We start from the raw sequence: 21,319 nt of genomic DNA, 5'->3' as shown, positions 1-21,319 counted from the left end.
TTTGTCTTAAATTGTAAGAAAATATAAATCAAGAATACAAGGAATTTATGAGGTTAGGTCGGTTAAGCTACATCTATGAGTTGCAACCAAGATAATTGTATTATCGCTTTTTTGTCTGCCTGTCTTTAATTTGATTTTGCCTGCCACTTGTCTTCCAAAATGGCTGAATAACCAATTGAGCTTCCGTAAACCCAACATACCAAATTTATAGTGGAGTGTTTTACTTTTTTTTTTTCAAACATGATCTACATATAAACCAGAATTTGCATTTTTCAAAACCGGGTACAAATTTACGGTACTTAATGGGTACTCCACAAACACCACATTATAAAGTTTTTGGTAGACTGTGGAAGAAGATTTAAGCCTCATGTAGGACTAAATGTAGAGAGAAAAAAAATGATGGCATCTGGTGAAGATGCGTGGGCCACGAAAAAACAACTTAAAAAAAACGATCATAGTTCATTAGCGACCCAACATTTTTGTACTATAGTTATTAATTTGTATGGATGGTGCTAGCGACCCAACATTTTTGTATTTTGGTGTGGGGTTGAAGGAGGTGAAGTGTTGAGAAATATCATCTCGAGCCAGTGATCGCAGCCAGCAAAGTGTTGAGGCACTTGATGTAGTTGCAGCTTTTAAGTTTGGTTTTTGTTCTATCAAATTTTGGATCTACAATTTTTTTTGCAAGTTTGGTTTGGTTTCTGGACTAGGTGTAGTTGCGGCTTCAGTATCTTTTATATTTGATTCACATGTTCCTAAACCGAATTCTGTTAGATTTACAAATAAGTTAAAGTTCAAAACTTGAGTTTTAGTGATTAGATATCCAACACAAACATGTTTTAAACTGAAAACCTTAGTTTAAATTTTTTAAAAACGTGTTTGTGTGGTTTAAAAGTTGGTCTTTTAGGTTCGAAAACGAATTATCATAGTTAGTTGGGATTATGTTTCTTGTGTGTCAATTATCATGTACTAAGGTTCACCAAATTCGAATCAACTATTGTTGCAAGCTCATGAGCAAATACCATGTTGTCGTTGACTTGGTGATTAATCATGGTCGACCCCTTCAAAGGACCCCCATTAACACCACTAGTTGGCGTCTCGTGGTAGTGGTAGGGAACAACGAAGAAGTCATAACCGAATTTATGGTGGAGCATTTTACTTTTTTTAAACGTGTTTTATATAAGCCAGGGTTTGCATTTTCAAAATCGGGTCTAATTTGCATCTTTTGAAACCAGGTCCAAATTAACAGTACTTGGTAGGTAATCTACAAACACCACAATATAAAACTTGAACCAGTTGAGGTTTTTCTACCATTACAATCAATTGATATGAAGATCAAAGGTTTTCGGTAAACTCGGAAGAAATTTAAGTCTCATGTGGGATTTGGTGATGTGTGGAGAGAAAAAAAAAACGAAAAGTGGTGGGATGTGGTGGAGGCGCGTGAATAGATTATGAATAGTAACTTTATTATAAAATATATTTTTTAAAAGTGTTTTAACCATTATTCTTTGAATGATATATGCATTTAACTCATTTAGTTTTTATTTAATTTGATTTTTTTCTAATAACTTGTATTCGTTAGTTAAAAAAATGAACGTGCAAGCATCCTTGAATGCTTTTTCACGACATTCGGGTATAAGCACGACTTTATATTTCTGGTTCTTTCTTTTTCTTGGATATTGGGTTGTCTCATCTCTCACACAAATTTTTATAATAAACTATTTATCTTTTGACAATTTCAACAGAAAAAAAAAACATAATTAAATACTTTGTTTACATAACTGTCTTTGATGAAATATTACTCAGTTACATATAAAAGTTTCATATACAATTTTTAGTATAGAAACAGAGTTCATACATATGAGCCTTGAGTTATTTTATTTCTATGAGCATGCTATTCAAGGGTTTCACCCTCAAGACATTGGTAATGCGAACATTCGATGCCTAATATTTGGTGTAAACGAAACCATCAAATGACATATTTTTTACAACTTTTAGCGACTTGATAATCTTTTGTGACCGAAATGGTTATTGTTGGTAATGTGCGGTACACATGAACACATGGCGTCCATGTGACTTTTGTCGCCAACATCAACATGACTTGCACATCACCGGTGACCACCATCTTTTAATTTGCAGGTTGTTTATACATTTCTACCCATATATGATCACAGAAATGCATGCGCGCGCGCAATACAACAAAAAGGGTCTATGATTAACATTATAACAAAATGTGCTCAAACATTCAAATCATGAGCATGTTGCTGATGAAACAGGTACTCAACCATTTGGAACAACAAAGGGGTGCACCAAATTTCCAGAAATAAAATATAGATTGCACACTTCAATCATTATTAAAAACCAGAAATATTGAGAATTTTACACTAATGATGAGGAACTCCATCACCATCACTATCTCCGCCTTTTGCCTTCTGTGCAGCTGCTCTTATCTGGCGTTGCTCCTCTTTGTAGATCCGATTTCGCCTTTGAAACTGTTTCGAATACCAAAATTTAATTTTAATATGTTAATTCTCAAAATGGTTATAAACTAAGTTGATAAAAAAGCATCATATACATATTTCAAGAAGTCCATATTGTAACTATACCAATAATTTTACATGTTATTTTGCATTTATTCAATCTAAACTCAAAAACTGACTATACGTGTTCCTATTAGAAACACCTTTGTAACTACATCTACATGTCCACACCCTTTATGTTATTTTTGTACATAACATAGAATATGTAATATGTATAACATATAGATCATATTAGTAATTTAGTATTTCTAAATTATTTGATGTTTGATCAACTTTACATCATCAATGAAATAGTATGTTAGAATAAAACCAGTGACTAGAAAAGAAATGTATAATATGAAAACAAATTGATTGGTTTGAAGTATTGTGTATAGAGTTTCAACTGAGATCATCTCAAACAGAACCACAACTGTTCCTACAAAAATTAACAAACACCAGAATTCAACAGTATGATATTACGCAGTGACCTGTGACCCTATTTATATATTGAATAAACCATCAAATTTGGCAAAACTCATTTAGGTGATACCCCATAAGCAAAAACATTGGTGCAACCACACTCAATGATTGGTCACTCATTTAAGTATCATATCATTAAACAAAAAAAAAAGGAAGCAAATGAGAAATTCAATTCCTGTTTGGGGAATAGACATGAGATGACGAGAGGTCATTGACTCATTGGTTTATTAAGAACGTCCGACTTCAAAATATCACTAATGCATTTTCGGCACATTGGTTGTGGATGAGAAACTCCACAGTTAAGTATGCTTGACTGAGGGTAATTCCAGAATGGCAGACCACCTGTGAATCCTTCACTCAAACAAACAAAACAAATACCTGGCTGGATCCACAGCCAACCACGCTTAAATGCGGAATTTCTCCTCTCATTCATAGCCAATGCGTCCATAGTTGTTAATGGCGAATAGCGACAAATAGCGATAAGGTACCTATATGCTACATAGCGAATAGCGACAAATAGCGATAAGGTACCTGTATGCTACATAGCGAATAGCGACAAATAGCGGACGACTATTTTATAAATAGTGATATACTAGAAAAAAAAAATTTATTATATGTATACTATATAAAAATACCCTGGTATATATAAATGGTATATATGCTATTTTACATGTATATTTAACAAAAAACTAAAATCTAGCTATTTTATAGCTATATTTAATTGCTATTTATATTAAAAAAAATAATAATAAAAATAACGTGTCGCTATTCTCGCTATCCATCGCTACAACCTTATTAGTGACAGTGTGACACCATACCTATACGCTATATAGCGCACTATAGTGATCGCCACGATGGCTATTGAAACCTATAAATGTGTCCAAAACACATTACCGGTATTCGAGGCTAGACATTTCTTAAGAACTCAAAATCTCTGAGTCCATGGCTGATGTGAGATTTGCCTAGGATTACACCACGTCTCCAAAAGTATAGCTAAATTTTGCCTAGTGTGCCACATCCGGAAAACTATATAGCTAGATTTGTTACTAATGAGCTTCAAAAGTAAAATTAACAAATGACAGCTACAACAAACAGAATGTATATCAAAATCAACTTGAAATCCAAAAGTACAAGTGCACATTCCCTTTCTAAAATAATTATCTACATCATATATTCATCAGATACATATACATCATCAACATAAACAAACATAATCTGATAATACAGTTTAGAAAACAGCGGAATGTGCAAATCATCAAAATTAGGGTTTAAAAGGCTAAATACAACATCAATCATATATATGTATATACCGATCTTCAATTTGCAAATGAAGTTGAAAAATATATCGATTGGATTCAAATTAAGGAGATTTTACCTCTTTAGAGTGGTGAAGACACTCGAGATAGTCTTCACGGAGAAGAGAGCAGTCTTTGGGTTCTCTACAACGAGACATACACTCGCTGAAATCCATCCAGAAGTCGTAGCATCTTCCCTTGTTCCCTGTTATCCCCCACCCTGACGCCATGATTCGATCCTGAGTTTGACCTTACGTTTCAGTTTCTGAACCTATAACCACGGTTGTTGATGGTGGTCGCTCTGGCTTCATCGCTTCTTCTGATTATGGGCCTCGCTTTGCTTTTGGGCTGTTTGGGCCTCAAATTAAAAGGATTGAGGCCCAACTCTTAACATTTTGTGTTTGGAAGTTTCAAAACCGGTTCAGGTTTAAACCGAATCGGTTTGGTCAACTCTGGTTAAACCAATTTGAGAGAACCTGTTTGGGTGAAAAATATTAGAACACTATTCAAATAAGGTTGGATCGGGTTGAAATTGGTTTAGGTCATAAATCGATACCAAAACCGGTATTTTAAAATAATAATAATAATTTTTTGCCTCGGGTTGAAACTGGTTTAAGGGGTGAGAGGGGGAACCGGTATACAAACTGACGGTTTGAAACTGATTTAGCTCAAACGGGTTTGTAGCGCAAATCAGGCCGGGTTATTTTCTAACTGTTTTTTATCCATCTCTACATATCATCTTGATCCTTTTTACAAATAAATGTCACAAAAAATAAAACCATTTGATTAAGTGGTTTAATGTGTAAGTTTAGTGAAATAGTATGCAAATTATGAAATCAAGTCTATGGTTTTGAGGATCGTCACAAATTCTCACAACCTTCACCATCACCGGCCTCAACATTGCTTGCTTCACCATCCTCTTTCGACTATATCTAATAGGCGGTGTTTGAAGTCTTTTTTTAATCCACATAACATCAAAAGTTCAAAGAGCACTCTCGATCACCCTTGGTTGCCACCAAGTTAACACTCTACCTTCACCATTAAAACATGTGCCATCAATTGCTTTCTGAATCATGTGTAAATCTATAATGATTACGTGACTGAGATTGCCCCTAGCAATCGGAATAAAAGTTACAAATGTCACTGGTTAAATTGATGCTTATAGATTATTATTGACAAATGAGTCATATGGGCTGTTTGATGCTTATAGATTATTACGTGACTGAGATTGCCCTTATCAATCAGAGTAAAATACACTATTTGATTCCATGATTCCCACAAGAGGTTTTTTTTCCATATGTATTGGGTTTCTTCCTGAAATGCCTAGTTGAGATGGATATGCTCGGGTGATTCAGGTGATGACACGATAATACTCTAGTGATCTAAAATTTGTCGTTCAAAAAACCAATGATCTAAAATTTGTCGTTCAAAAAAATAATACATTCTCATCACATGTCAATTCTAATCGTTTCAAATTTTAATTGTTAAAAAAAATTATGAACCAAACAAATACTTCTTAAAATATCCATGGCTTAACACAAAGTCAGAGGGATCTTTTTTAGTATTATAATTTTTTAAGAAAAACATATTTTTACTCAAAATGTTAAATGATAAAAATATGAATTTAGTTTTCAACTTTATTTGAAATCATCATAATTTACTCAAACATGCCAAACAAAGAAATATGTGGAATATGAAAACTCCCTTTCCAGAATATTCTACACAATTAAAAAAAGGGGAGGTGGGGGTGAAAGGTTAGCACAAAACTGAAAACAAGAAATCATATCTTCTCACTAAAGTTTTAATCTGGTATCTCTCTAAGCATCAAATAAGTTGATAACAATTAAATTAATAAGTACATCAAAACATGTTATAATTACCAAAAACAATGAAAGTGAAGTATAGAAAACAAAATACTCTCTTTATTATCTTACAAATATACGTGAATACTGTATACTATTTGGACTAATCAGTTCATAAGTAGATATTATAAGATGGATTTAAATTTTCTAACTATTTATATGTCACATTTAATTTCTCTAACTATAATCATTTATGGAAGATATATAAGAAAAGTGATGATAAATGTTGGATAACCGGAATTCGCCAAAAGGAATTATAAAATCTGTGTTTTCCGAAGAAAAAAATGAGTTGGACCTCATAATTATGGCGGTAGAGAAACGAATGGCCCCTGATCAAGACGATCTGATTCTACCATTGACAGTGACGGATCCAAGAATTTTTTCCAAGAGGTTCACTTTTTTAAATGTTCCAGATTTTAAATGGCCCATTGACCAAAGAAATAATTATGTGAATTAAAAACTGAAAATTAAGATTTTATTTTTTGTTTTGTTTACATTCAAAAAGATTAGAACTGTCTTTTGTTTTGAGGCCTTGGATCCCCTATATATACATGTATATCTGTGGACTTCCATTTACACACTTTCTCTTCATTCTTCAATTACTAAATTTACAAATATGGAGATGCAGCACAAGGAGGAGGAGATGATGGTGGCGAACGGAGGATCAAGGCTGAGGCGTATGGATGCAGCCACGAGGTTTTTAGCGTTGGCGCTAACTCTGGCAGCAGCCGTCGTTCTTGGAGTAAATAAGCAAACAACGACCATACTCGTGAAGATCAACCCTTCCATACCTCCTGTCGACATGCGAATCACCGCAAAATGGATTCAAATGTCCGCTTTTGTGTATGCCCCCCCCCCCCCCCCCAACTTGTGATATAGTAATAATGGAATAATAAAAAAACACTAAAGTATTGTGTATTATTGATCAACTATATTCTCTTTATCCGGTTTGATTCTATTATTTGATATTGTAGGTACTTTGTGATCATAAATGCAATAGCATGTTCTTATACAACAATCTCTTTGATGTTTACCTTGGCAACTAGAGGTAGAAAGAAGAACGTATCGGTGATGGTAACCGTTTTAGATCTAGTAATGGTGGCGCTCCTCTTCTCAGCCATCGGTGCTAGTGGTGCGGTTGGCCTTATTGGCTACACCGGCAACTCACATGTACAATGGCGAGAGGTGTGTAATGTGTTTGATAAGTTTTGCCACCAGGCGGCAGTGGCGATGGGGTTGTCTTTCATCGGATCCATGGCGTATCTTCTGCTAGTCATCTTTGGTATTTACAAGAAGCTTTAATAGCCTCTCACTTGTTGATTATGCTTTCTTGAAATGAGATTATTTCAATATTAATTCCTTTTTAGTTGACTGTTTCAACCAACCAGTAAATTGTGAAAAGAATCTGTTTATGTAATGTTTGTTTTTCATTATTGGTTGTTATTAGTTATTCTACCTGTTGTACATATCGGGTCGGGTTCACATGTTAAGGTTTATTACGCGATACACAGTCAATTCATTTTAAGCAGGCAATATGGAGATGAGTGAAAAATAAATGCAAATCATGCTGCTGCACAAGTCACGCTTTGTTACTGCAGCCATAAGTAAGTTAAGAAAGCATTTTAACATCTAACGAATATTTAGGGCCCGTGCTTTACGGCGGGACCATTAAACCGAATAGAAAGTAGATGTAATAACTTTGAACCATGCACACACGTTGTAGTCTGTAGCTTGCAAAACGTAGACCAAAACGTAAAATATAGAAAATAATAACTAATAGAACCCGCGCATTGCGATGGAACCGTTAAACCGCGAAAAGAAACGTAAAAATGTTAAACCACACATGCACGTTGCAGCGTGTTAACTCGAAAAATTTAGAACGAAACAGAAAACGAAAAATTTATAAAAGATGAAAAATATAAATGACCAAAGTTAAAAGTGCAAAAGTGTGGAGATTAACTTGCAAAATAGTTTGTGACAATGTTGTAAAAGAAGAAAAGTATAAGGGTGGGAATTGTAGTAAAATTGAATAGAATTGTAAATTAATATATACGTAACTAGGTGATGGGGCTTTCGCGTTGTGGCATTGACATTGACGTTCAAGTGATTAAATGCGTAAAAAGAACTATGTAAAGTTTAGTCAACTCAGTTTTGAATATGAAAACGTAGATAAAACACCCACACCACCAATGCCACACTACAATTTTCATAAGTTAAGCATATCTAGTCATACAATGTTGGACTTACGCATATACAACTATGACTAGACTACCCAATGCTATTACGCTATTACACAAGTCTATAAGGGTATACGGGGCACCAGCGGGGAGTGCCTTCGGTGACCCAGTTCCCCTAGCGGGAACACCGCCGCCATCCCTGCGGTGACCCAATTTGGTGAATGGGATCGGTGGGAGGTTACCGCGTGAAGGGAGAGAGGGAGAGGGTGGCCCACAAGCTTTTCAACCAATCAAATTATTTTCTTTTTTTTTTCTTTTTGAATAAAAAAGCAAGTCCCCTAAGAGAGGAGTGCCGCCATCAAATTGAGGGTGTGAGGGGAGTTGACGTGGCGCGTGCTGATTGGCCGTGCGTAAGAGAGGGGACAGTGCCCCTCTCACCCTAAACGATAAAATTAATGGATTTACACATAACCATATGTGTATAAATATGTTATGGATTTCAGCCTTTTCTACTCTTTAGTTTCATTAGTCTTCCCTCTTTTCACCTAAACGATATGGGAGCTCACTATTAACTATTCAGTTCCACTATACTTCATGTCCAACACTTATTCGACTTGATCCTCACAATTTCAAGAAGCTTGACCTTAGGTTTACAGAGTCAAAGGCATTAACTTGACAATGAAATATTGGTAAATTTAAAAAAACAGTGGACAGTATTATATGATTCAAGTAGTGAGAAATTGTATAAATACTATATATAAGAAGAGATAAAAGTTTTATAAGAGATATAAACAGAATAGTAATTCTGATCATGATTTCAAGTATGGTGCTACTAGTGTCTTTACAAGAAACAATGTTGATGTAATTAACTTTGGAAAAAAAACGTGCAAATTGATTCATAGTAACGTGGACACTGGACATGTGGTAGTAGTATCCTATATTTTGTAGTTTTAACAACTTAGACCCTTATATTTAAATGGACTTTCATTTGAACCCCTTTTTACTTCTATGATTAATTGACCTCGGAAGGGGGGGGGGGGTGGGGTGGTCAAAGCTCTTGGGCAGTGTTCTAATTTATCTCTTGAACTCGCACTTTTTTCTAAGAAATACCTCAAACTTTCTTTCACCATCTTGAACGGGTTTATCAACCTGGGTTAAATCTCACCACACGTGATGGGGGTGAGGACTGAGGGTGCGAGGTGTTCTAATTGAACCCGCCCAACCCAAACCCTTGTTCCATCTAGTAAACGCCCCGGATGCCCTAATAAATTGAAGTTGAATAAATTACCTTATAGTGATTTTAATTTTGTGAATATTGATGGTCACCCAAAAAAATGTCAATAGTTATACATATGTATCAATGCATAAATTCATAATTAATGAATATAAAGAAATATAAAAATAGAGTTGAATTATTTCTAATAAAATCATTAATTGAGATGATGTAAGGAACTAAGAATTATGGATAAATTAACTGGTTGCTTAACTAATTTGAATAAATAAAATCATATGAAAGGCAGACACATATATTTAGTCGAAAACAATTGATCGTATAAATATTAGGTGGTTTCGCAAGATTGAAGATGTGTTTGAATCTACATATACACATTGCAAAACGAATAGCGTTTGATAATTGAAAGAAACAATACAACTTCTATTACAAACTTTTAGATAATATTAAAGTTATTAATTTCTATGATTAAGTGGTATATTGTTTGTTCTCTACAAAAGTGAACTACGAACAAATTTTGACAAATACAATTTTGACAAGTACAAAGTTATATGGTATTGAGGTATAGAAGATTGTTAGTTAAAAAATTAGTTAGTATTATGGGTAAAAAATACATTAAAAGCAACCATATAAGTTTTTGAAGCTTGCACATGGGCATGTACATACAAGATTTTTGGCTTCAAAACAGATGTATTTATAGTTTTCTAAATACATGCACATAAAAAACTCTTTATAAGAATGTGAAAAGCTCACAATTTGTTGCTTTTCAATTAATTGTTAGGATTTATGTGGTGCCAAAATTTTGTATTACATATATGAATTTAAATATGGTTGAAAATGTGAAAGAGGAATAAACTTGTAATACTAACGTTTCATTTAAATCTAAAAAATATAGTTGTTGTTAACTTTTTCTAGTATTAAAGATATTTAACTACTTTGTTGTCTAAATTTACATCATAACCCTAACATTTCATTTAAATCAAAATAGAAAAAGAATATAGCTCTTATTTAATTTTTCTAGTATAAAAAGATCTTTATACTACTTTGTTGACTAAATTTACATCATAAATTCACATCTTATTGCTTTCAGCTTGATATGAATCTTGCTATTATGTGTAACCTCATAAATTCACATCTTATTACAAACGTATGCTCAACCACTTACAACAATTACTAAAACTTTACAATTTCCTTAATGTTAGAATAATACGGCGCCAAACTTTATTCGATTAATAAAAAAAATCAAAGTATACTTAAATTAACACAAATATCATTCTTCTTAAAATACACGCATTTACATTTAGAGTAAGATCCGCGATCCTATAAAAATTCTTTTTTACAATAACATGCGTATTGACTCAATGAGGGTTGAGATTTCAATATTTCATCCATTTTTCATAACATGTACATTGTGCATACATAATTGTACCATAGATCTTAATCTTGCATTTTTACAATTAGAAAAATAAGATCATTGCATAAAGAAATTATAAAAAAAATTGAAAACTATATATAAAATTACGAAACTACCCTTTGAGTTACAAGACCAAAACACCAACTTCCACAAGCATTGGAACAAGGTGGCCACTCAAGTGAAGTCCGACGAGGGTTTCCAAGCCACCAACACGCGCACCACCAATAAACACCGCCGGAGCAACGGTCTCCGCCTCTGCTCCGCCGTCGGGGAGCGACACGGAGAGCGCGTGGATCTCGTCCTCCTCCAGCTCGATGACGGTGGGGTGGACACCGAGTGACGAAAGCAGACGTTTCATGACGTGGCACATGCAGCAAGACGACCGGCTGAATATTATTACCGGATTTTCAGTTATGAGTCGCTGGATCCTCATTTCGGTGGATTCGGAGGTGTCGATGGAAAGAGGAGAGGTGGTTGTGGGGGTGAGTTCGAGGCGGACGCCGCCGGAGGATCGGAGACGGTGGGTGTGGGCGCCGTGCATATCTCCGGTGAGGGTTAGAGAGAGAGAGAAGGGGTGGTGTTGGAGAGAGGGATGGGGGTTGGTTATAAATGGAAGATTGTGGCGAGATTCATATTACATCATAAGGGTGTAGGGGGTGCTCACCTAATAGGTGAGTCCCCTCTCTTACGCCAAACCAATCCCCGTGTGCCACGTCAACTCTCCTCTTAAACTCCCCTAACACCCCCATTTGATGGCGCCACTCCCCTCTTAACTCCCCTTATTTTTTTATTCAAAAAAAAAAAAAAAAACAAAGAAAAGCTTTGATTGGTTGAAAGTGGGCTGGCCCCACCACCTTTCCCCTCTCCTCCATCGGTGACAGCCCACCGGTTTCGACCCTCTCTCTACCTCACCGATTTAACGGCGCCACCCACCTAATCGGTGAAAACCCTCCCCGCGGCACTCCCCGAATTACGCCCCGCCCACCCTAACATAATGGTGGTGGGGTTTGGGTTTTGGGCATTGCCCGACACACATAATAGTTGTGGGCTTCACCACAAAAAAAAAAAAAAAAAAGAAAAAAAAAATCAATTGTGTTTGTCGAAAAAAACATAATTATCCTCTAAATCTTTTGATATTCTTAAAAATAAAAGTTTACTCATACGAAAGTGACGCCTAAACATTCTTTCATCATACGTTGGTTCGGGTGAGAACAATCGCTTATCAGCAAATCGTTTGCGGTTTTGCGTTCACGAACAATATACTTTTTCTGTTTTGGTTGTGGTTGTGAAGTCCCTTTATTTGAATCTTCAACAATAGCTTTCACGACCATTGTCACTGTTAATAATATTTCCGTCCCGTCGTCAGATGAGGATGACAAAACAAATCTATTATACGAATCGCTTGAACTTGAAAAATCAATTGTATATATACATTTTTGGAGGTTGGTAGTGGTTTTTGACTTTTTGAATAGTAAAAAATTAGTAAGACTTGTTTGATTTCTATAGAATATAAGTAAAAGAAATATTTTTTAATAGCCGTTGGTCAATGGCTATGCCAAACGGCTAGCCCAACGGTTCTATCTCACCAGCCAACTTACCTCCCCCTGCTAGGCTTTAAACCCATGCCAATTGGGCAACGCCGTGGCCAACACTGACCCAGTTTGATTTAGTCGGCGTTGCTTGGCATCCCCACCTCAACCCATGCCCACACCGTGGTCTAAAAGTAAACGTAGAGACTATCATTTTCTTACTTTTATTTGAGGTGTGTGTTTTGCACGCGCCACTGTTAACCTTTTACGTCAACTCAAACTCTTATTTTTATTGTAACACCACTTGATTCTTTTTTATTATTATTTCTTTTAAGGATGGAGGGTGCTACACACGTTGTTTTCGTTCGTTTGGCAGGCTTAACCTGGCCTAAACAATATATATGGAGAGACAATATAAAATTTGATAGAAACTAAAATATCGATGGAAAATAAAACAGAAATTTGTTTTTCCCTTCCATTACCTTTTAAAGTAACAATACGAATCAACGTCTAACCCGTATACTGTCAGACACCTGATCAATTTACCAAAGCTAATAATAACATAACATGAATTCAAATTCAGTTCTATATAAGGGTGAGAGGGGCGTCTTCGGGGAGGGCAAGCGGGGAGGGGTTTCGCCGAATTGGGGGGTGCCGCCGACCTGTCGGTGAGTTAGAGAGAGGTTAAGAGGGCGGTAGCGGCTCACCGAAGAGAGAGGGAGGAGAGAGAGAGGGAGTGACCAATCAGGTATTTTCTTTCTTTTTTTTTTTTTTTTTTTTTTAAAAAAAACCAATTCACCTAAGAGGGGAGTGGCGCCATCAAATTGGGGTGTTAGGGGAGTTTAAGAGGGGACTTGACGTGGCACACGGGGATTGGTTTGACGTAAGAGAGGGGACTCACCTATTAGGTGAGCACCCCCTTCACCCTAAACACTATGAATAAGCTAGAAAAGGAAAAAAATGTCTAACATGTGGACAATGTTAACGTTCTCAGCATTCTCTATTTAATAAATTTATAATTATAATTTAACTTTATAATTAAATACCATTTTAATCCCTATGGTTTGGGCCATTTTGACAGTTTAGTCCAAAGGTTTTATTTTTCTCATGTAGGTCTAAAAAGATTTCACTATTGCCATTTTAATCTATTTGGCTAACTTAATCCATTTTTTCTGTTAATGAGAAGAACAATTCTGTCATTTTATGTGTAATTATGTTAACTAAAAAGGCAATTCGGCCATATACAATGACCGAATTGCCTTTCCCGTTAACAGAAAAAATTGATGAAGTTAACACAGTGGGCTAAAATGACAATGGTAAAACCTTTTTGCACTCACAGACAAAAAATAAAACATTTGGATTAAACTGTCAAAATGACCCAATCTACAGAGACTAAAATGGCATTTAACTCTTATGACTTTAGCGTCAAATCAAATTTAATCATTACATTAACAAAGCAGTTGGTCCAAACGAAATACTATGTGTTTATGTTTATTAAGAACAAATAAATGTCGTTCAACCAATAATGACACTTTGGTAGTATTGTGCATCAATAGCATCATGACCTTTTAAACCGGAGGTCTTGTGTTCGAGTTTGTCTGGATCAAAAATTTCTCCGGGTTGAGCTATGGGTTTTACCACGGTGGGCCTTCCACGATAGGTTTTATCTGGAATGGTAGCTGACAAGGTCACAAATGCCGTCTATGTTTGCGGACGTGGGCGTCTTTTACCGCAAGATTTACCCATATAATTGAGCTTTTGTTAATTGTTAAAAAAAATGACGTTCAAAAAGATAAGAATAATAATAATCATTAGTAATAGTTGTAAATTTCTTTTTTGAACGGCTAACGAATCGTCTAAATAGGTTACTAGCTAAATTCACCGTATCGAGATACATTCGCCCCTGAACTGCGGAAAACCCTAACCTAGGGTCGAAGCACGTGAATACTCGTCTGAAGGCACGACAGTGCAGTGAGGTAAAACTCGCTCAGTTCAAAGATTGAACTATCGGTCACCGCCTAGTCTCCCATTATCACAAGGCGCCGCATATACTGATAGAGAAAGCATGAATTGAAACTGAGTCACTTAGACTACGCGGTATGGGGGCCGACTTAGGCCCGGCGAGGCCCGGCGCCGGTCCCCCACACCGCCCCCCTCGCCCCGTCCCGGCTTGACCGACAGCCCACAAACGAACTCGACGGGCCTTAATCTCTCTCTCTCTCTCTCCTCTTTCTCTCTCCTCTCTCTCTTTCTCTCTCTAAATAATCAAATAAATTATATATTTTAATTGTTTTTATAAATTAAGTGGGGCCCCATCCTCCACTCTCTCAAAAGTGAAGGAGACCCATCCTTCATGAGCCAGTGATGTGACGCTTACGTGTCGGCCCATCCTTATGGAGATGGGTCTCCCCATACCCTCTAGTCTTAAAACACAGGTCTCTCTGAGGGCCATGATAGGATGATGATATAAAATGATGGTTAGAAGGAGAGCGTTGAAAGGAAGGGCGCGTGAAAACCGTTAATGTTGGAGGGTAGGGTCAGAATCACATGGAAATGGTGGGACCCAGTGATAATGGTAGGTGACGTCATCTAGACCCCTTAACGTGGAAACGCCAGCAAAAGTAATACCCCTGCTTCCGTCACCCCCGCAGCTGAAAGCGAAAGCAACAGCACTCGCTTACGTCTCCCAACTCTTTGCTCCATCAAACAAATCACATGGAAACTTTGCGTTTTTCTTTTTTTTTTTTTAAAGAAAAAAGGTGATGGAATAAATAAGAGTTAATTGTAATTTTCGGATTTGTTGAAACTTCAGTTTAAAAGTAAATATATGCTAGTTCCATCATCAACATTTTTTAAACGTGTCAATTCAGTCCAAAAAGATAACGCGCCGTTAAAACGTTGAAGGCGAAACTGGCGTAAGGCGTTATCTTTTTAGACTGAAATGACACGTTTAAAAAATGTTAAAGACGGAACTAGCGTAAACTTTTTTTGGACTGAAGTGTCATTTTTTACCAAATCACAGAGACGAAAATGACAGTTAACTCAATAAATAAAGTGAAGACTTCAAAATATTCATTAAAATAAGTGTTTGTTTTATTTTTATATGATTTTTTACTTAGTCTGTTATGTTACCGAAAAAAAAAACAAAACAAAAACAAATGCGTCATTCGGTTACTCCCCACATGCAATCACCATCCATAAAATGTTGTACCCACAAGAACTAGCTACGCACGAAGCTTCAAAACAAATTAAAATTACATCTAGGCATATGAATCATTCGTCAAATTGTTTTCGACCACACACATAAGCCTAACATCGTTTGAAAGCGTTTAAGCACGTATATTTTCCCAAAACATTAAAAACACAAAAGTGGGCTATAGAACTCACCTAATTGCAAAAGTAATATAAATATTATTTAAGTAGCACATATAATTTTATACAGCATCCAAAAACAAATACAACTTGTTCGTTATATAATTATAGCACTCACTGTTTTAAAAATACATTTCACTTTTTACATGATAAAACGAGGCCTTAAATTAGAATTAGTAATCATCATAATAGATTGCAACAATATATTATTATGAGCATTGTCTTTCGGACGTAAGAACCTATTACTTTGAAATATATGTGATTCTATCAATACTCTATTAACTAATGCGTGCGTCAGTAAAACACAACTTATATCGAGCATGTGGTATTCGAGAGGGTGATAAAAAACCAGAGTTGTATCGAACCTAAGAACTGTGTTAGAAGGAATGATATGCTTTATCACAATGTATATTTTCCTTAAAGAGCATAAAGTAAATAGGTTATTCGCAATTATGTTGGGAGGAATCATACACTTATGGCTATGTATATCTAAAAGAGCATAAAATAAAATAGGTTATTCGCAATATTAAAATGATATTAACAAATAATATTGCATCGATTTTTATAACTAGCATAGTTCGAGTGATGCGACCGGAACCACACCTTACATTGCGGTACTTTTTTTTGGTAGTTTTCATATTCGTATAATATTTGTTGAAGCATTATTGTGGTGGATATAAGTCACAAATAGGGGTGCAAACGAGCCGAGCCCGAGCTCGACTAGGCTCGAGCTCGGCACGTTGGTTATTTATTTATCGAGCCCGAGCTCGAGCTCGGCTCGTTTGTAATTTATTAATTATTATATATATTAAAATAAAATAATATAAATAATAGACTCGTTTAGGCTCACGAGTTCGATAAGTGAAGCTAGGGCTCGGGATCATTTACTAAACAAGCTTTTTTTATTCGTGCTCTGTTCATACAAAAGTTTACATAAGCTTGGTTTGACTTGTTTATTAGATAACTTAAAATAAAGAGTAAATGTTATTAAATATTAATAAAAACTAATGTTACACTAAAACTCGATAAGGCTCGGCGAGCCTAACGAGCTTCAAATGCTAGGCTCGATAAATAAACAAGTTTTATTTTAGGCTCAAGCTCGACTCGGACTCGATAAGGGTCGACTCGTTTCAAGCTTTTTCTCGAGCCAATCTAAAGAAACTTGGCTCGTTTGCACCCTTGGTCATAAGCGAAGTCATGGGTTAGTCCATTTCATTGTGGTGTGCCTGGTTTGCCCGGTTAGTTATTATCCTGAACCGAAGTCATCGGTTAGTCTATTTTATTAACCATACGGTTTACGGTTAATCAATTCAGTTTATTCGGTTAGATTGACGGTCTTTATTTTGTTCGTTTAATTTTAGTTAATAGCCAAAACCAAACTTGGACTAAAACTTTTGCTTAGAAATACATGAAATTGAGGTGTAAATACATGAAATGGAAATATAAATACATGAAATGGATGTATAGAATATGAAATACTTGAACTGGAGGTATAAAATCTAAAAATATATTAAAATATAAATAATCGGTTCGGTTAGTTTTTGTTAAACAAGGCTTCAACTCATAACCAGTTTTTGGTTAATTCGGTTTTCAACTAATCGGTTTTCTGTTAATTCAATTTTTGGTTGATTTCGGTTTAGTTCATTTGTTTTGGGTTAACAATTCAGTTATTTTGCTCACTTCTAGACACTGTCAATCACGTAAGATATATTTTTTTAATAAAAAACCTATAGCAATACTATACTCCAATTAAAGAGAATAAAATGCTCAATTTTATGGTGTAATCATTTTTGGAAAATATTTACGTACGTAAAAGTTATGGTCTTTTAAAAAAACGTGAAATATTTAGTTTTTTTATAACGGGGATAAAATGTAATTACCAATTAATTATCTATAATTTGGTTAAAGTTAAGGGAACTAAAGTGTAACTAAGACAAGAGTTAATTACATAGTTAGTTCATGTGGTTTACACAAACTAACAATCTAAGGTACTAACAGTTTAAAATTACTTCTTAGGGGACTAACTTTCCATTTTTTAACATGCGGGGGTATTAACGTTAATTCACTGGTTAACTATTAGTACTTTAGATTGTTAGTTTGTATAAACCACAGGGACTAACTATGTAATTAATACCTCCACATGTTAAAAAAAGGAAAGTTAGTACCCCTGAATTTAAACTATTAGTACCTTAGATTGTTAGCTTGTGTAAACCACATGGACTAACTATGTAATTAACTCTTAAAGTATAATTAGTGTTTAAAAGAAATTTACCCTTATTTTAAGGTTGTACTTTATACATTAATTAAAAAAGTTCTTAACTTTTAGATATATTAAAATGTTCTTCCTTCATACATTATAATATAACTAGTAGAATATCCCGCGCGTTGCAGCAGTACGACATGTTATAAATTAAACTCGAGTAAAACTATTAGATGAAAAGGGCTCGTGATGAAATGTAGATAAAAACACTTGTGACGGTATATTCGGAAATAACCAAAAAGTTACATCGAAAATTAAACTCGCGTAAAACAGTGACACATTCAAATTCGTTACAATTAATAAACAAAGCTAATAAATAGAAACAGATAAAAGTACAAAGAAACAGATAAAAGTGCACTTATTTTAAAACTAAAAAAAGTATAGAAATATATAACACACAAATTGTTGAATATATTTGACAAAATTAATAAAAAGGTATTTAAGTGTAAAATTCATAGCTATTTGAGTGTAAAATTGATGACTAGTTAATTCCTATTTGGTTTACAAATATAAAATAAAAAAACAGGTTTTATGTGGCTAAAATGTAAAAAAGAAATTTTTTCTGTGATCAAAACACTAAGAAGATAAAACTAACAAAATTTGAGGGGATGTGTAAAAACTAAAACTTTTGTGGTCAAAATATAAAATAAAAAAGAAGATGATTTTGTCTTATATTATCCTAAAAAGTGCCACTCAAATATGAGTTGATTAAAAACAAAACAAAGACTATTACGGCTATTGTAGTTTTTTTTTTTTGAACGACAAATTTAGATCACTGACGGACCATTGGAGTATCATCGTGCTACCAGCGGAATCACCCGATCATATCCATCTCCACTAGGCATAATGCCTACACACTAATTCAGGAGGAAACCTGATAAATTAGGAAAAACCCCTCTTGTGGGAATCGAACCCAAGACCTGCTGATCTGAATCCGTAAAACAAAGCTTCCAACAAAAAAGGCAAATAAGTTCGTAAAACAGAGCATATAACAACCATTAAGCATCAGATCAAACACATCTCACTCTCTGGATCCGAATTCACCCCGACAATGCCAGCAAACACCAAGCCAAACAAACATTCACACAGATTACGTTCCTTTTTTTCGGTTCAAATAATTTGAATGGCCATTCAACAATAATTCCCAATTCCAAAGCATCAAAAATATGGTGGACGGTTGATCTTAAACGCCTCCTGTGGAAGTTCGCCAGAGGGAGAAATCGGCGTAAAGAGGGAGAAGAAAACTTACGACTTCAGAATCAAGATAGAGAGCCAAATAGGCAGAGGAGGATTGTGAAGAACTGCAGATATGGATTTGGGTAGAGATGATGTTGCATAGATGATTCTGCCATCAAAGGAAACAGAGGATAGGGTTTCTGAAAAGCAACAAAGGAATAAAGGACGGTCGGGTTTATGTCAGTTGATCCGCGAGTAACACTATAGCGACATACTATATAGTATACCAGAACAAAAATCAAGAAATCAAGAACTGATAGCAATCCAGCCAAAAAGTAGAAATTACCATCGATTTAGAATCTTGATATACGTTAATTATAACAACCCAAATGTAAACCGACACCCTCACAAATTTTCGACACTCTAATATATTTAAAATGTCTCAATATGTTTTTATATGCACCCCGTATGTGAAAACCGAGCCCAAAATACAATATAACATATAAAATAAATTAAAAACCCTAAATCTTAAGTTGAGGCAGACCGCGTATGACCTCACCTCAACTTAACGCGGGCCGCATTAGGGTGTAACCGGACTCCGCTGAAATCCTTAGTTCATGCGGGCCGCGTACGAGTTCGTTTAAGTTCATGCGGGCCGCGAGTGACCCAAGTTGTGGCACAGCCCGGTGATGACACGTGTCATAACGCGTGTTGAACCTAGTGATGACCCGGACCAGCTACGCCTAGACCCCTAGGCCATGCGGGCCGCGTAAGCCCTGCCCATATCTCACGCGGGCCGCGAGAAAGTCCGATAACAGCCCTATAAATAGAAGGCAACGGGCCTTCAGTCTGCTCGTTCATTTCCTTTCTTTCAATCTCAATTTCTGAAGTGGCGTTATTATACCCGGGCATTATACCCCCTAATTAGCGAGGTTCTGCTACGATGTAAGTATTATAACCCCTGGAGACGTATTAGATACTCTGCCCGATTGATCTAGGGTTCCCTAACGGCTGTCGTGGTTCTGCCCGACGTAGTCGTTGGAATGCCGTCTCGGGGAGGGTATTACTAATGTTAAAATGGGTTATTATACTAACACACGTGCATTTGTGTAAATTATAGATATTCACCAGGAAACCCTAAAGAATAACCTAAGACAGCAATGTGAGTGATCCTTCTTTTTGTGTAAATCTTTTTGTGAGTAATCCTCTTTTTGTTAAATGTTTTTACAAAACCTTACATACTTTTCCATGCGAATAACAGTTATTGAGTATTTGTAAGAATACAATTATCGTGGGTATGTTGGGGTTTTGTATACAAAATTTGTTACAACCTGGTAAGGAGTAACATTTCCACAAGTCAGGTCTGACAGTACCGACGGGTGATAATTGATATAACTTGGAAACAAATGTAATTGCGGGATGCGCCCTCAATACTGTTCACTGTGAAATTATTTTATTTAAACCTGATTAAAATGGGATTCACTCACCAGTATTTTCCACTGACAAAATGTTTTTAAAACGCGTTTCAGGTAACACAATGTGAAAGCCAAATAGAAGCCAGCTGGACAGCACTGAAGACTTGGAAAAGTGGCAATAAAGTTACCTAAGAACAAAATGGATGTTTTTATTAAATAAATAGGATTTATTCCTATAAAATATGTGTACTGAAAACTTGGGTTTTACCCATATGTTTAATGTTATAAAACATGGTGGTTTACTCTGATTAAATATTTCCTAACTACGGTCCTGATGAAAATTTCCGCTGCCAAATTGGATAAATAAACGTGATACCACCGAAACTGGCTCGCGGCCGCCCGTTCCCGGGAACTAGGGATCGGGGGCTGTGACAGAAGGTGGTATCAGAGCTATGCCACTGATTCAGCCACAGAAGTGTTCCGCTGACATCAAAATTCAAAGTGTTAGGAAATAAATTACGGGAATACGTGCATAATTGTATTTTCTTGCTATGTGTTATCTGACTATTTGTTAGTTTATAGTATGAGC

General features: G+C 35.6%; 3 protein-coding genes across 3 annotated transcripts; 1 reads left to right on the top strand and 2 right to left on the bottom strand.

Moving 5' to 3' along the window:
- Positions 1 to 2,194: 2,194 nt before the first annotated feature.
- On the bottom strand, positions 2,195 to 4,580 carry LOC110865089 (NADH dehydrogenase [ubiquinone] iron-sulfur protein 5-B). Its single transcript, XM_022114291.2, has 2 exons — positions 4,375 to 4,580; positions 2,195 to 2,492 (listed from the first exon to the last, which is right to left on the bottom strand). The coding sequence occupies exons 1-2, from the start codon at positions 4,522 to 4,524 to the stop codon at positions 2,385 to 2,387; spliced, it is 258 nt and encodes an 85-aa protein (XP_021969983.1). The 5' UTR covers positions 4,525 to 4,580; the 3' UTR covers positions 2,195 to 2,384.
- Positions 4,581 to 6,819: 2,239 nt separating this feature from the next.
- On the top strand, positions 6,820 to 7,552 carry LOC110944575 (CASP-like protein 1E2). The gene is made up of 2 exons (XM_022186232.2): positions 6,820 to 6,999; positions 7,131 to 7,552. The coding sequence occupies exons 1-2, from the start codon at positions 6,836 to 6,838 to the stop codon at positions 7,456 to 7,458; spliced, it is 492 nt and encodes a 163-aa protein (XP_022041924.2). The 5' UTR covers positions 6,820 to 6,835; the 3' UTR covers positions 7,459 to 7,552.
- Positions 7,553 to 10,917: 3,365 nt separating this feature from the next.
- Positions 10,918 to 11,582, bottom strand: LOC110865088 (glutaredoxin-C6). The gene has a single exon (XM_022114290.2). The coding sequence runs from the start codon at positions 11,517 to 11,519 to the stop codon at positions 11,103 to 11,105; it is 417 nt and encodes a 138-aa protein (XP_021969982.1). The 5' UTR covers positions 11,520 to 11,582; the 3' UTR covers positions 10,918 to 11,102.
- Positions 11,583 to 21,319: the final 9,737 nt, after the last annotated feature.

This window comes from Helianthus annuus, chromosome 6 (genome assembly GCF_002127325.2).
Source record: "Helianthus annuus cultivar XRQ/B chromosome 6, HanXRQr2.0-SUNRISE, whole genome shotgun sequence".
Lineage (NCBI taxonomy): Eukaryota > Viridiplantae > Streptophyta > Magnoliopsida > Asterales > Asteraceae > Helianthus > Helianthus annuus.
This window is presented reverse-complemented; position numbering and strand designations above follow the sequence as displayed.